The sequence below is a fragment of the Eretmochelys imbricata genome, chromosome 11 (assembly GCF_965152235.1).
Source record: "Eretmochelys imbricata isolate rEreImb1 chromosome 11, rEreImb1.hap1, whole genome shotgun sequence".
In the NCBI taxonomy this organism is placed as follows: domain Eukaryota; kingdom Metazoa; phylum Chordata; order Testudines; family Cheloniidae; genus Eretmochelys; species Eretmochelys imbricata.
In genome coordinates this window covers 39,010,520-39,025,188 of record NC_135582.1, presented here as the reverse complement: position 1 = coordinate 39,025,188, position 14,669 = coordinate 39,010,520, and the positions used below count along the sequence as shown (strand labels likewise).

Below are 14,669 nucleotides of genomic sequence, written 5' to 3'. Positions count from 1 at the left end.
TTCAAATATGAGTAAGATAACTTCTCTGCTTAGAAAGAGAGTACACATTATTCAATATTGTTAAGTTTGAGATGGAGCTTATGACCTCAGTATCCTAAAGAACAGCACTGCCTTTAATGGTTAATGGGGGATTTTGGGGTTACTTTTCTTACTCATTTTCCAAAATATTGAATGGCATTTCTATAAGTGAGGGAGAGGCTTTCTAATGCACCAGAGGGCAAAACTATGAATATGTACTGAAAACTTAAGTAGAGTATCAGGAAGGCCCTCGTCATAATGAAATCTCTAACACTCTCTTAGGACTGCTGGGGGAAGAGGTAATACCATGCCTACCTGATGTCAGGCTTTTTAGGAACTTCCCCAAACTATCTCCAGAGTAACAAGGCTTCCAGTAGTCTGACAAGCACTCAGGATTGTTGAGAAAACCTAAGACAATGAGATGCAGGAGATGGGAACAGAACAGACAAGAAAGCATTTGTTGGAGGGAGATATGGATGGTGTGGTGAAGCAATGCTATGCAGAAGCAACCTTTCTCAGGAGCAATTTTCTTTATGACTGCCTGGTCATTAGGGATCCTCTGATAGGTGGCTGCCCTTTTAACAGAAACTTTGTCCCAGCATGCCTTTCTGGTGCTTTTCCTTTAAATCTGGCAGGGGCAAGCTGCTGTAACTCTAAACTAGCCATCATGCAATTGGCTCCTACTTCTCCCTTTACTAGCCAGTAAGTATTAACTTCTATTATACTCAATGCTATCTGCTCAGGACTGAGGGAAAAAACTTCTAGCTTGCAAGGGTAAGCTGCTCCTTTCCTCTGTGAGAATACCTGACTCTGTTGGGCTGTATTTACTCTGGCCTGTGGAAGACTGGGTGGGGGCTGCTGGTTCTTTCCCTAGGGCCATGGGACTCCTGATCAAGCTGACCGGCATTGCAAGTGCTGTGGATTGCTCTTCTACGGCAGTGCATAAAAGCAGTACTGTACAGGAGGGCTACCCCTTGCAGACAGGGCCCTGGGGACTCCACAAACCGTGCGCTTCATTTTGTTCCTCTTGCAAAACAAAACATCCAAAAACTACCAAAGCTATTAAAGGCAGAACTGCATGTGAGGAAACCTAGGTTAGGCTGCAGTAAAATGGAGCAAAAAGCTGTGAACTAGTCAGAAGTCACCTGCATGGACTCTTGCTTTCCTACAGGCAGACTGCAGGCTACAGAAGCTGTTGGGGGTGTATGAAAGGAGGTTGGGGCTTGTAGCAGAAAGTGGATAATGTGTTTCTCAGCACACTTGATGGCCTCCTACCTGGCTTGCATGTGAGAGAAGCTGAACACAACTGCCCTGCTGCAATTAAGTTTTTCATTATCCTAGTAAAGGGGCAGGCATCAGATCTTGTGTCCATGCTGATAAATGTTCATAAGTTACACAAGGCTGGATTCTATGCTGAATATTTGTAAGGAGAAAGTAAGACCTAGATCAAAACTGGTGCTGAAATGGATTAAGAAAGTACATTTGTCCTTGAAAAGTGAAAAAAACTGAAACCAAGTGTGTTTATTTTTTATTTTATTTTTTAAAGTGGTGTGTTTAATTAAAAAAAAACTATTTAAAAATAGTGGTAGGTTTGTTTGTCCTTCCTCCTAACCACTGCTGTTGACTAATGCCATCTGTGTTAGTCACACATCCTGAAGAAGGGCTGTTATCTTGTAGTGCTGGTTTAAAAAAAAAAAAAAAAAAGTCCTGAGAAAAAGAGCTTCAAAGTCTCCTAAACATGTGACTTTTCCACTGGTACCAGCTAGTTAATATATTAAGGAATACTGAAACAAAATGAATTAGCTAAAAATTCATGGAAATAAATTAAATTTTACTTGGGGAAAAAACCTATTACAATAAATAATTTGACTAAAACTCCAAAAATTTTACTATATTGTTCCTCTAGAGTAAATGTTTAAATGTTGTTTATTTAGTGAACACTGTGTGTGTGTGACCCTCTGGGTGGTGGTCTCTTGCCAGGGGATTTTACAATCGAAAAGGAATTACAATTCATTTGTTAAGGGTATTAACTGGCAGCAAGTGTTGATAGTTGTCAATATCAGGGTCCTATTGGTCAGCAACAGGTGTCTTAATTCTATGTCTGAAGTCAGAATTGGGCCTTTGTGGAGGGAGTCTGAGTTTTCTTTACTCATGACTACAGCCTATAGCAGAGGCACCAAGAACTCTAAAAGAGCCTGCAAAATAAACTACAGAACCAGAAGCGAGCATTTTGGGTAAGTGTTGAAAAACAAAGGAGAAGTTGGAGAGCCTGTGTGCTTACAAAGAGAAGACCCAACAAACTATCAATCAGTGTTTCTCATTTCAGTCTTGGATATAGTGACTAGAGCTAATGCCATGTATGTACTTTATCTTGATTTCAAGTAGTAAAAAAAACTTATCATATGGCACCAGCCCTAGGCCTCAATTGCAATTGGGGCCCAATTATGCTAGTTGCTGTAGAAACATGTACAGTTCAGGTTTTGCTGCTGACTCAAATACAATGGATAACAGAGCAGGGGTAAGGTTGGCCTGTAGATCACAAGCCAAAAGGCTTTTCGGGTGCTGAAAAGTATGAAAACCCTCTTATTCAAACCCAATACTCCTCCATATACAGAGACAAAAAGGAGGTGGAGCCTAAAGGCATAATCCATATGTCAATTATCATTTGAGATAATATTAACACTTTAAAGTGTATTGTGCTAAACTGCACAAAGGCACTTTTAATGTGCAGTGTCCATGTGGGATTTAAGAGTGGAATAGTTAGTGCACTTTAAATTCACACTACCTATTTTAGACTTACTTACCTGTGTAGACAAGCCCTGAATTATCAAGGCAATCCAGCGTACGGCTGGCAGCAAAGATCAATGTAAACAGATATTCCTAAAATTATAGGGCCAGTTCCTCAGATGGTGTCATTCCATTGACTTAAACAAGGCTGTCAATTGACTTCAGCTGAGGAGCTGGCTGATACTGTGTGCTCTGGGGAAAACCGAAAAGGTGAGACCTGGGAATATACTTGTACAATGTCATCCTGGAATGCGTTTTTGTGCCTGTGCCTTTGAGACATGCTAAATTATCTCCCCTGGAAGTATCTACATTCATAGTGAGTTTTTTTAATTTTTGTACAGTCCTGACATATTTGCTACAATCATATTGGATTAGATTAGTGGTGTTTCCTCATTCATGTGCCATAAAAATACCAGCTGTACTATATTTTAAAGAATATATAATGTTAAGTTATATTTTGGCCAAAGGCTGCATGAAATTTGTATAATTGAAATTTGATAAAAATTGAATATACAACCTTCAAAAGCCACCAATACATTTTCCTTGCTGATTCCTAGCTGCATTTTAGTAAATATGTCCAAAATTAGCTCTATCCAGACCTCGCTTTCCCCTTTCAAATTGTGGGAAGCGTTGCATAGCAGACAGTTGTTGGTGCTCGCGAGGCTTGATGCTTTTCACAGGTCTCTGGAGTGTTTTAAAAAAAAAATTATTCCAAGGGCTTGCTGACTCAGTCATGTGCATTTAGCATGGTCCTCTTCCCAGATGGGTGGTGCGCAGGAAGATATTTTGACACTTACCTTTGGAGATGTGATATTAGATCACATGCTGCAAAGATCAATGCGTTCCTCTTCACTGGAAGGAGAGTTGTGGTGTTGCGAAGCATGTACATAGTTACTGAAGCCCAAAAGGGCTGTGTGAATATACTGCTTCAACCTGCTGCCACTCCCCATGTTGTAAATAGCACAACTAAGTCCCTGCTGCCTGACGGAACTTCAGCTTAGTGGGGAGATGGGAGAAAGGAAAAGAAGTTTTCAACACAGAATGAATTTCCTTTGATCTTTGTAGTGCAGCAAGAAAACTCATGCCTCTCCCCTTCCACATCTTATGATGCTTCTTAAACTCCCTTCAGTTTATCAATATCTTACTGAATACAGTCTCTCCAGAGCCCTATACGTGAAGTACCCTATTAGATAGATCAGTTGGGTGTGGATGTGATGAACAGGCTCACTAGGACTTTGGTCCCAGCCCCTCTTTGCAGGTTTCCTCCATTTGCACACCTGCACTCTCAACAGAAAAAGTCTAAGGGTTTATGATGCCAAGTCTCATAGCATTGTTTCTACAAAATGCCCTTTGTTGTTTTCTTCTCCTGCCTCCTCTAACATATGTAAGTTATTAAGGAATGTAGACCTTTTGTATGATGATGACTATGACTTACTGAGCAGCAGACATAACTAAACAAGCACCACTAAGACCGAGACTGCTAAGATATTTTTCATATCACTTTTTAAATAATTTTTCCTTGCTACTATTTAGAAGCCCTAATTGAAATTCATTTCTTCACTGAAAATATTTCCCTTCCTCACAGGTACACGCCGAGGGTTTATCATTGGAGAGTTGTTCATGAGTGCTAGGATACGGGCCTTGAAAATGTCTTTCAAAAACATTACAGAAGAATCTGCTTTATAAACAAGCCAAAAATCACAGCAAAGAAAAAAAAAATCACAAGGATTTTGCAACCAGAAGAAAAAGCAAAGCATGTCAAATTGTAGGGCTAATAACCTTGTAAACTTCTGTTTTCATGGCTCACAGAACCACTAGTACTGCATTAACTGAAGCATGTTTCCTAGGCCACATGATGTACCTTTGCCTTCAATAGGCTTATGCATATGTCAGATTCAATTACTCTCTTCTAAACGGTGCATATAAAATATATTTGTAGATCTGGCAAGACAATGCAACTTTTGTGTATGTGATTGGAGTGGAAAATAAAGCTGTATAAACAGCATGTCAATAGTAAGACAAATAGAACTAGCAGGTAACTAAAAATTAATTGGCTTTAGTGATGTCTCTCACATCTGTGGTGGGACTTCTTAAAACTTTTTCAAGATAAGTGCCCAATGCTGTAAGCAGAACTCTGGTTAATTCGATGAGAATTTCACACATGAAAGGACTGAGTTTCACATGATATCTTCATTTATTCAAAACCAGTTCCAGTCAATGTCAATCAGAATTCTTTCTGATTCTAACCTTGAGTGAAAAGTTAGTTTTGGTTTATTATCTAAAAAAATTAGTAACCATTTAAAACACAGCTGCAGTCACAGTTTAAGGGACACTTAGCTATAAATCTCTGTACAGTTTGTTTTTTGCAACAAAAATAAAATTACCATAATCAGAACTCCCTCCTCATATTTAATTTCCTAGCCTTTTTGTTTACAGCTTTGATAGCTTGAATAGATTTAAACGTGTTGAAAGGCAGGAGGCTCCAGAGGCATAGCGAATCTCCTTCAACATGCCACACCATTCTTTCATCTCGTCGTCATACCTGCAGTTAATAAAAATACTGTGAATACAAGTCCACTTTAATTTCTTAGCTCTTTGAACTTGACCTTTTCCCTCAGACACTTGTATAAAATGGAAAATAATCCACAAGTCAAGAGCTCCCAGCAGCTTTTGTGTTAAACTGTTACTACATAAGAGCCCTTCTATCCTCCCAAATAGAATGTTAGGATGCTCGGATTCTTTCCTTCTCCCTTTGTCCCTTTAACTTATTATTGGCTAGGCACCTTGCAGCATGCTTCCCTCATCCCTGGAACAGTCTCCTGGTGCCTGTTCTCCAAGTATCCCCTCTCTCCCTCTTCCAATCATTCCACAAACTCATTTCTTCCCAGAATCCTTTCCACCTTCCCACCAATTGCTCCCCATGCCTTAAGTTACCAGAACAATTCTGGAGTTGCAGACTATATGGGATTTTTCACATATTTTAGCAAATTCAGATTCAAACTCTAGAATGTGTGTGAGACTCTCCTTAAGGGAGTTTGGTCTAGAAGTGTATATGTGAATTGCAACTCATCTATCTATTAGTGTATGTGAACGTAATAATAGGGATAATACTGTCCATTTTGCTGTCTCTTTCAGATCATCCTGCATCAGAGAACATGATGAGCTAGAAATTATTTAAGCAACATAAGAAAGAGGCTTGAAGCATTGTGTACAAAGTGACATTAGGGTACTTTAGCCAAAAAGTCAGAGTGCAACATGTATTTCACTTTATGGAGCTGAACAGACCCAGAAATACTGCACCCCACTTTCCTTTTTCTATACTTTGCTGTAGCCTGCAACTGGCGGGATGTGACTTAGAATGTATTGTTTACATTATTTCACCAGAAGGTGGAAGTATTCCCCAGGTCCAAGTCTCACATCCGTATTACTTCATAGCACACAAAGATTGTGCTCACCAGACACTATGGCAACCGGTCCCTTAAAGTGTATAAATAGTTCATTTATGAAATGAAAGGGTAATACTGATTTGACTTACTCCCTAGCTTCTATAAACCTCAAGGTGAATTTTCCATTTAGGAAATGTGATTACAATAGAACTTACTTCCATATGTCATTAACTTCATTGGGCGCAAATTCCTTGGACTCAAGTTGAACCATAGCAAAACCACCAATAGCATACAGAGATCCATTCAAGTTGACTAAACTGATAGAGCTTCTCTCCTGGGGGAATTCAGACATAACCTCCCACCTATAAGTTATTTATATTAAAAAAAAAAGGCAAATCAGTCAGACAATACTTAAGAAACATTCTGAACAGAATGAAAGAAGTATCTGAGATACCCCATGCTGACAACTATGGTTGGCAGAAACACAAGGGTTAAGGATTTGTCCGAGGAGCCTTAGCACGTGGGAAAGCCCATACCATACCAACACTAACATTCTGCTTCTCCATTCACCAGCATTAAGGCCAAAATGTGCATGCTCAAGATCCTTTATGCAGGGAAGGTCCTCAATACTTCCTGCTGCAGCCTCTAAAGGGGTGGGTGGGTGTGTGCGCGTTTTCTGTTCACTCTGTTGATCCAGTATTAACATAATAGAGCAAGAAGAGTCAAGCTAATTAGCTTTATGAGTTTTCCACAGCAACTTTACTCTCCCCTGGGCAGAATCATGGACGTAAAAACCTAAAACACTTGCACAGGTAAACCCTATCCAGCAGCAGTGTAAATGCAACAAGAATGTTATACTTTCCTGATAAGATAGGTTTAAATGCAGAATGAAAGTGTAAGAGAGCCATAAAAAATACTAAAGAAGGATGATAGATAAAATTACCTATATTCTGACTTGCTTTTGTCAAGCATTTGGGCAAAATGAAAAATTTCTACAGGAAAAGGTCACAGAGTAGAAGCTAAAGTCAAATATATTCTTCCCTACATGAGTAATTTTTTGGTAAAACTTCCACTTTTTATAGTATTAGTTTAATTCTAAATATGACCTGGTCTGGGACAGAATATATTTAACTGGAAGTGTATCTGCTATGTAAAAGATCAGCATATTTTCTAATTTGACTTTATGGATTTTACAGTAATCTCATTACAATTATGACCTACCATAAATAGTGTAAGTAGTAATTAAGAGCATGGATTTAAAAATGAAAATCTGCTTGGAGTTTTTATATTAAATAGTAATTAGTTGTGAAGCAAATAGTTTATCTTGAATTGTTTTCCCCGACCTTAACACGCACCTTTACCATTTTCCCCACAATAAAATTAATTAAAAATAAGGCAACTTAGTCACTAAAATTCCAATTAAAAAATTGTTTAAAAATTGTCTGGATATGCACTCACTTATTTGTGGTGAGGTCAAAGGCTTCGACGGAGGCTGAAAGGCCTTCTTCAGTAACACCTCCTGCAATCACAATTTTGCCTTTATGGACAGCCACTCCAAACATTGAGCGAGCCACTTTCATGGGAGCCAGATCTCTCCAGTCTCCCTTCTTGGGATTGTATATAAATACCCTGTTAGTACATTTTCTGTGGGGAAAAAGAAAAACTCTAAGCATCTCTGGTAAATCCTTTGAATAGATAAGTTTAAAGAGATACCTCATTTAAGTGGATTTTCCTTGTAATGTATACTCAGTGAAAGAATGACACATACCTAGACCACAGTGTTCCTGCTCATCACACTTATTTCAGATATAGGTAAATGGCTAAACAAAGGTGGGTGGAGATAGAAAGAAGAGCTAGGCACTTTGGATTTTTTAATGCTAATATGTTAACTAGATCATCCTGATTGAATTTGCTCTTCCAAGTGCATATAGTGCTGTACAAGGACTTTTAATTCTTTTAGAAGTCAATACATACAAGCACAATTCATTGAACTAACTACATGGTTTGATAAACCTCTGTCTGAGCCATGTTAATTATTATTCCTCCTTCTCCGCACCTGAGGTTCTCTCATTTCTAACTTAGACTGAATATTCTGTAGGGAGGGACAAGGCCTTGTGTATTTCTGTAAATCCCCATTCACATCCATAGCACTGGATATAAATGTTATGCTATTTACATAGTGCCATAACGTGTATGGTGCTTTACACACAAGAAAAAATGTCCCTGTTCCATATAGCTTGGTTAAGGCATGTGTTGAGGGATGGTAACAAAGAGAGGGGACTGAGCACAAGGATTACTGCAATAAGATCACACAGTTGCTTTAGTTGATTATATATAATCCTTACAATGTGTGCATTAACATGATACTGTCACTAAGCCTGGAAGACTACAGCTGATAGGAAGAAATGTGTATTTAAGGAGAGACTTGAGATGTAGAGATGGCAGATCAGGTCAGGATAAGAGGTTATTTGCTTAGGGGCTACAGTGTAGTTTAAGATAATCAAATAACTAACACCGTGGACTTTTATTCTTTTGCAGAATATTCTGTTTTGGACAGATTTATCCACAAAATATGAGTACTGACGTACCCAGAGAAAAAGCTGCAGGGGCAAGTCTACTGTCTGTGCACTAGACATTTTCAAAATGTAATTTATATACCATAGTTCCTTGATTACAAGAGTCAGGGTTTTCTCAAGCTATCTTCCATTGTAGTGGTTTTGTTGCATTAGTGTTTAATGTTGGAAAATTCTAACTCCTGTACACAATTTGATTCTTTATCCTGGTTTATAGGAAAAGTGAGAAGATTTGCTCATTGAGTTCTTGAGTTCCTCATTTTATATCCTGTACATGAAGAGCAAGCATTTCACTTCCAGTTTCTACTGGAATGGGAGGATCACTTTCACTCCAGGAGAATAAGACAGCAGCACCAAGCAGAGTGATGACCATGTCGTATAGTAGACAACCTGCTTTTAGAAATTAGCTAATTTCTGATTGTAGCAGACATCTCTGGCACTTGTCAAACAACCCTATCAGGGTGTCCCAAGTTATTTCTCAAGACTATGATGCTTTACATTGAGACACATCCTATTTCCACTCATGCTCCTAGTTTCTTACTTTAATGAAATCATCATAGTATGTCTCTAAATACAGTGCTAACAAGGCTTTGCAATGATTAAAAACAGGAGTTTCAGTAGCTGGATAGAGTCATCAATGTGCTGCAAGTGTTTGTCGTGTATAATCTGACCAAGAAGCTAGGAATAAACTTTTTGTGAAGAACCCAATGAGAAACATTGAATCATGTATGCACAACAGAATATAGCATGACACAGAAACAAGAAAGCCAGCTAATCAAGCCAACTGGCCATAATAATAGGTATGTAGTACTTTATAATATCATGGATATTTTGTTCTAGATATCATAATGTGATTCCATGTACCAAACCCACAACCAGTTGCAAAAAAAAAAGTGAGCTTTGATTGCTGAGTGTGAGGACACCCAACTAAACAATGCTACCAATTACCATGAAATTATTTTGTACTCACTTGTCATCAGTCTTTCCTCCAAGACAGTATATCATCCCATTGTATGAAATTGTTGCATGGCCATATACTTTGAGTGGAAGCTTTTTGGCCTCACTCCATTTTACTGCCCTGGAATTGGAAGATCATACTATTAAGGCAACTTAAATGAAAAAAGGGTTATTTTAAACATGCTCATAAACATAAACATACACAGGATCGTAGCACAATACCGAATCCAGAGATTCCTCTGTCTGAAGGTCCTTTCCTGCAATTACATACAGTTTGTTGTCCGACTCTCCCAGACCAAAAAGGCATCTGGCTGAAGGCAGTGGAGGAAGGCCTATCCATTCACCAGCAATACTATCCAGCTGAAAGAACATTGAAATAGGAAATGTCAGGAAAGATGCATAGTAAAAGCCCACACAATGAAAACTGCTGTGTGAAATAGATTTAGATGCAGTAAGTGGATCAGTAGTGCTCCACATTATATTTATTCTAACTGCCCATCCACTGGATCAGCTGACGTGTGCCAACTCCCCCCCTCCCCCACAGGATAGTTACTGCCAACTTTTTCCTCTCTATTCTCTCTCCAATACTCCTAGTCATTTTGTTTCTAGTTATTATTAATGTATGGCCTTGGCTCATCGTCCTGCACAGAGGGATCAGCAGAGGATTGCTGCCTATACCGTATTAAAGATGAGTCGAGTGAATCTGCACAGCACCCTGCCCCTAGCACCCAGGAGGCATTATGTCCCAAAGGGCATGCAGTTTCCTTCTAACTCTGCTGGAGCAATAAGTGCTCCTCCCATGGTCGTGCTTCAAAAGCTCTTAGGGTCTTAGTGTGCATACAGCAGAGTGAGGGTGAATTGTGACTTTTCTACAAGACTTAAAGGAATGGAAAAAAAATCAAATACCCCCAAGGCTTGGTTTCTTAACAAACCAGTCTCCAGTCCCACTGGCCATATTACTGACTTCTCAACTGACACAGTCAGAAGATTTTGTTTCCGTTCACTTTCACTGTGCTGTAAGCAGTCACAGAAGAGGAACAACGGGCAAACAGAGGAAAGACCGTGGGATGTTTTCAGAGACCTACCCTACATGAGATTGATTGATTTCTACCTATGTCCTTACATAACCCCCCCTCCCTGTAGTATCTGAGTACCTCCCCAGCAGTTAAGAATAGAAATCTCTCTTTTTCTTCCTTGCTTTCTAGCCTATAGACAATAGTGTGAGTAGTTTATAGTGGAATTTTTTGTTGGTATGTGGATGGATGTTTTGTGTGTCTGTGTGAGGTTTGTATTTAGCTCTGAGAGGTGAGGTGCATGGTTATTCTTGTCCCTGTGGAAATGAGTTCCATAGTCTAGGTCCAGCTCTGGTGAAACTTCTGGCTCCAAAACTCACTAGTTTCCCCAGTTGGTCAACAGTTTATTTGTTGCAGTGGAACTTGGGAATTAATGGACACAGATTCCTCAGGTAGTTAAAGCCAGTTCAGGCAGATCTTTGCATATCAGGACAGAGGAACTCTTGCATCCTATTCATTATACCTGATAACATAATCAGTGAATCAGCAATGTAACTGGTGTGGGGAATTTCCTTTTGTGTATAAGCTCTGATGGAGTAATGTACAATTAGGGACAAATTTATCGAGGGGCAGTAGCTTAGTTTTCTCCCACCTTGCCAGGCACTGGTAAGGCTAGTGAAGCAGAAGTGGTGGAGAAGCAGGGACTCAGGAGGAATGGAAATGTTGTAGGTCTACTATGTTAAAACTTTGAAGGAAACAATCACCAAGCTGGTAGTGCAGAAGAGTAGAGATATTTTAGCAGTGAGCAACAGCAGCAACATTTAGGAGTAGCAAGGGGTGGGTGAATGGAATGGGGACAGGAGGGCAGCAGAAATTCAGGGCATGGATCAGGGAAATATGTAAAAAAGAGGATTCTGGAAATTACATCAATTACTAGCCTCGCTCCTGTGGTGTGTGTCACTAAAAACCCCATGATGGAATTATAGCCTGATAATTCAGTTCTAATTCTAGATTAGATTTTCTGAAAATGTAACACTATGTAATGTATGTAATGTAACACAATGTAACACTAGCACTGCAAGCAAATTTTTGTAGCAACTCTTGTACTTCATTGATTACAGCTTTATGTCTATGTAAGGAAATGAAACGGTACTAATGTAATCTCTCTCTAGAAAACTAACAGTTCTTTCTAAAGATTGTAACCCCACTCATGACCTTAGTATCTGAACACGATATATTAATCCATGAAACAGTTGCAATAATTGCAATAATTATTATAGATTATTATTATTATTTTCAGTATCTGCCAATGACTTTACAATTATATAACTTAGTATTGCCTTGTTGTACCATATGCTAACAAAGGATCCGATCTTGTACTCCTTAGGCTAATCGCTCACTGAAGTCAAGGATTTGGAAACAGAGCATACCATCCAATAAATCAAGAGATAGCTGAAATACCCAAGGGTACAGAATGTAGCTGTGTATCTAAAAACCCCAGGATAAGTTTGACATAAGCATCCTCCTTGAGCTTTTTTGTGTGTGCTAATTTTATATCATCTGTGTCACTATAGTTAAGGCTCAGCCATAGTTTGTATTAATAAATCTTACATTTATATGGATTTAAATGTCCACATTCACTCTAGGCTGAAATATGGTATTTGGAGCATTATTACAGGCTGTTTGCCAATTTAAGAAGGTTGTATTTAAACTGACATATCTCAAATTACTTCAAGCTTTACAATTTTGGAAATCTGCCAGCCAGCAACATGGTAGGACACCTACTGATGGTTTTTTTTTGGAGGGGGGGAGAAAAGAGTTAAACTGGTTAGGACACTAAGGACCAGATTTTTAAAGGCATTTAAGAACCAAAAGATGCAGAAAGGCCCCTAGTGGGATTTTCAAAAGTGCCTAGGCACCTCTGATAGAAATCAATAGGAGTAAGGAATCTAGGCACTTTTGAAAATCCCACTAGGTGCATCTTTAAGTGCCTAAATACCTTTGAAAAATTGGCCTTAAGTGATTAAAACATGTTAACTAAACTTTAAGAACTCACCTAGGCCTTAATCCTGAATGACACAGAGAACATGCAATTCCCATGGGTTTCTGCACTGGATGCTCAGCACCTCTTAAGAATGGGCCCAAAATGCAGATTTTAATAAAAGCTTTTGTTTTAATAGGAATCAGTTTAATATAGAAACCTGCCATTAAGGCATCTGTTAAAAGCCAAGCAAGTGGAGTGAAAGACAACATTTGTCCCTAATGGACTATGCTGTTCTGGGAGGAATTTCAAAGACTATAGCAACAAGTAAACTTTTATAGGAAAAATCATGTGACTGAAATTAATGAAATCAAACATTACCCTATTCGATATTTAGAGTTAAACCTAAATACTCTTCAGTAACTTGCAGAAAGTCTGTTTTTCATGTCATGCTAACACCAAACTGATGTTGAGGCTTATACCTGGAAGAAGCAGGACTGTAATGAATATGAGGCTTATACCTGGAAGAAGTAGGACTGTAAAGGCTGATCCTTGTTCTCCTCATCCACATACAGTCCTCCGACGACATAGACCTGATTTTGTTTGGTGACTATGCTGGAATGATTTCTGGGAATCTGTTCTGCCAGGGCTGCCAGGAAACATTCATTCTCTACAGGGTCATAAGCCACTGCAGCTGTGTCATTGACCAGAAGAATAAGGTCTTTGACAAACATACCATGTCTCGGAATGTCATTGAGGTATCCAGGGAGTAAATCTTCATCCCCTACATCACCATTTACTTCCCCTTCACCTGACTTTCCCTTGCTTACAGTAGGTTCAGGCAATTTTCCAGCAAAGGCATCCTTAATAACCTTGATTTTTTTCTGAAGATCTGAGTTGCTTTTGATTATATCATCCTTCTCAACATGCTCCTTGAAATATTTTTCTGCCATAAGACGAAAACGAATGCAGTCAAAAACTTCTCCCAGGCTCTTTATTTTGTTCTCTTTGTCTGTTCGGACCCATGTCATTACTGCTTCAAATACCACTTCTTCCTTTTCTACGTTTAAGCTGTCAGGTGAAATAACCGAGATGAGCTCATGGGGGGCAAGCTGCATGAAGTCTTCTTCTTTGCAAATTTGCACAAAATGGTCTGACACAAAGTCACGGGCAGACAATGCAAGTCTTGGGCAGTCAAGGAGGAGACCTAATCTAAGGATGGCTAGACAATTAGCAACAGCAAGTCTTTTCTGAAGATAGGATACACACACAGTGAATACAGAAGGGATCTGAAAGCGGCTGGCCAAAGCAAAAATATCTTGCACATTAGAGTCGTTGAGATCAATACTTGCAGAGTAAAGGTACTTGACAATCATATCCAGGACGCTAGGGTCCACGTTGTCGAGAACTACCTCCTTTTTTTTCTCTTCACTTTGCTCAGATAAGAAATACTCACGGAAATAAGGACTACAAGCGGATAGAATCAATCTGTGGCAAGGTAAGCTTTTATCACCAGCTTTTAGATAGCAATCAATGAACTTTTTCTCATCCAGGAGTTCCCTGAGGCCATCCTGAAGAAGCGTGGATTGGTAAAGTCGAAGCTCTTCAGTGAGTTCCCTTTGGGAATCCATTTTGTGAATAATATGGGTGTGTGGGAGGAAACTGAAAGCTTTAGCTGTTGTCAGCACTAAGGTCTGCCTGTAAAAAGGCAGATCAATGTGCTTTGCCCAGCCTGAAGTCTCTGTAATTTAATCCTTCCAACTAAATATAGGTACAGCCTCTTACAAGTTGGAATTTAGGCTGGATGGTGGTGTGGAAAGAAGAGTTGCTCTTGCAGCTGTCATAGATTGAAAGAAACAACTGTTGCTTTTAGTCACTAAGGGCAATCATTATGCATATTTAATCACTGAAACTTGCAGAGTAAGATATAATGCAATGTGAGTAAGGATGGCAG

The 14,669-nt window shown here is 39.1% G+C and overlaps 1 protein-coding gene across 1 annotated transcript; it reads right to left on the bottom strand.

Annotated features, from left to right (window-relative positions):
- Positions 1-5,206: 5,206 nt before the first annotated feature.
- On the bottom strand, positions 5,207-14,346 carry KLHL41 (kelch like family member 41). Its single transcript, XM_077830202.1, has 6 exons — positions 13,237-14,346; positions 9,924-10,081; positions 9,735-9,842; positions 7,650-7,835; positions 6,407-6,553; positions 5,207-5,347 (listed from the first exon to the last, which is right to left on the bottom strand). The coding sequence occupies exons 1-6, from the start codon at positions 14,344-14,346 to the stop codon at positions 5,236-5,238; spliced, it is 1,821 nt and encodes a 606-aa protein (XP_077686328.1). The 3' UTR covers positions 5,207-5,235.
- Positions 14,347-14,669: the final 323 nt, after the last annotated feature.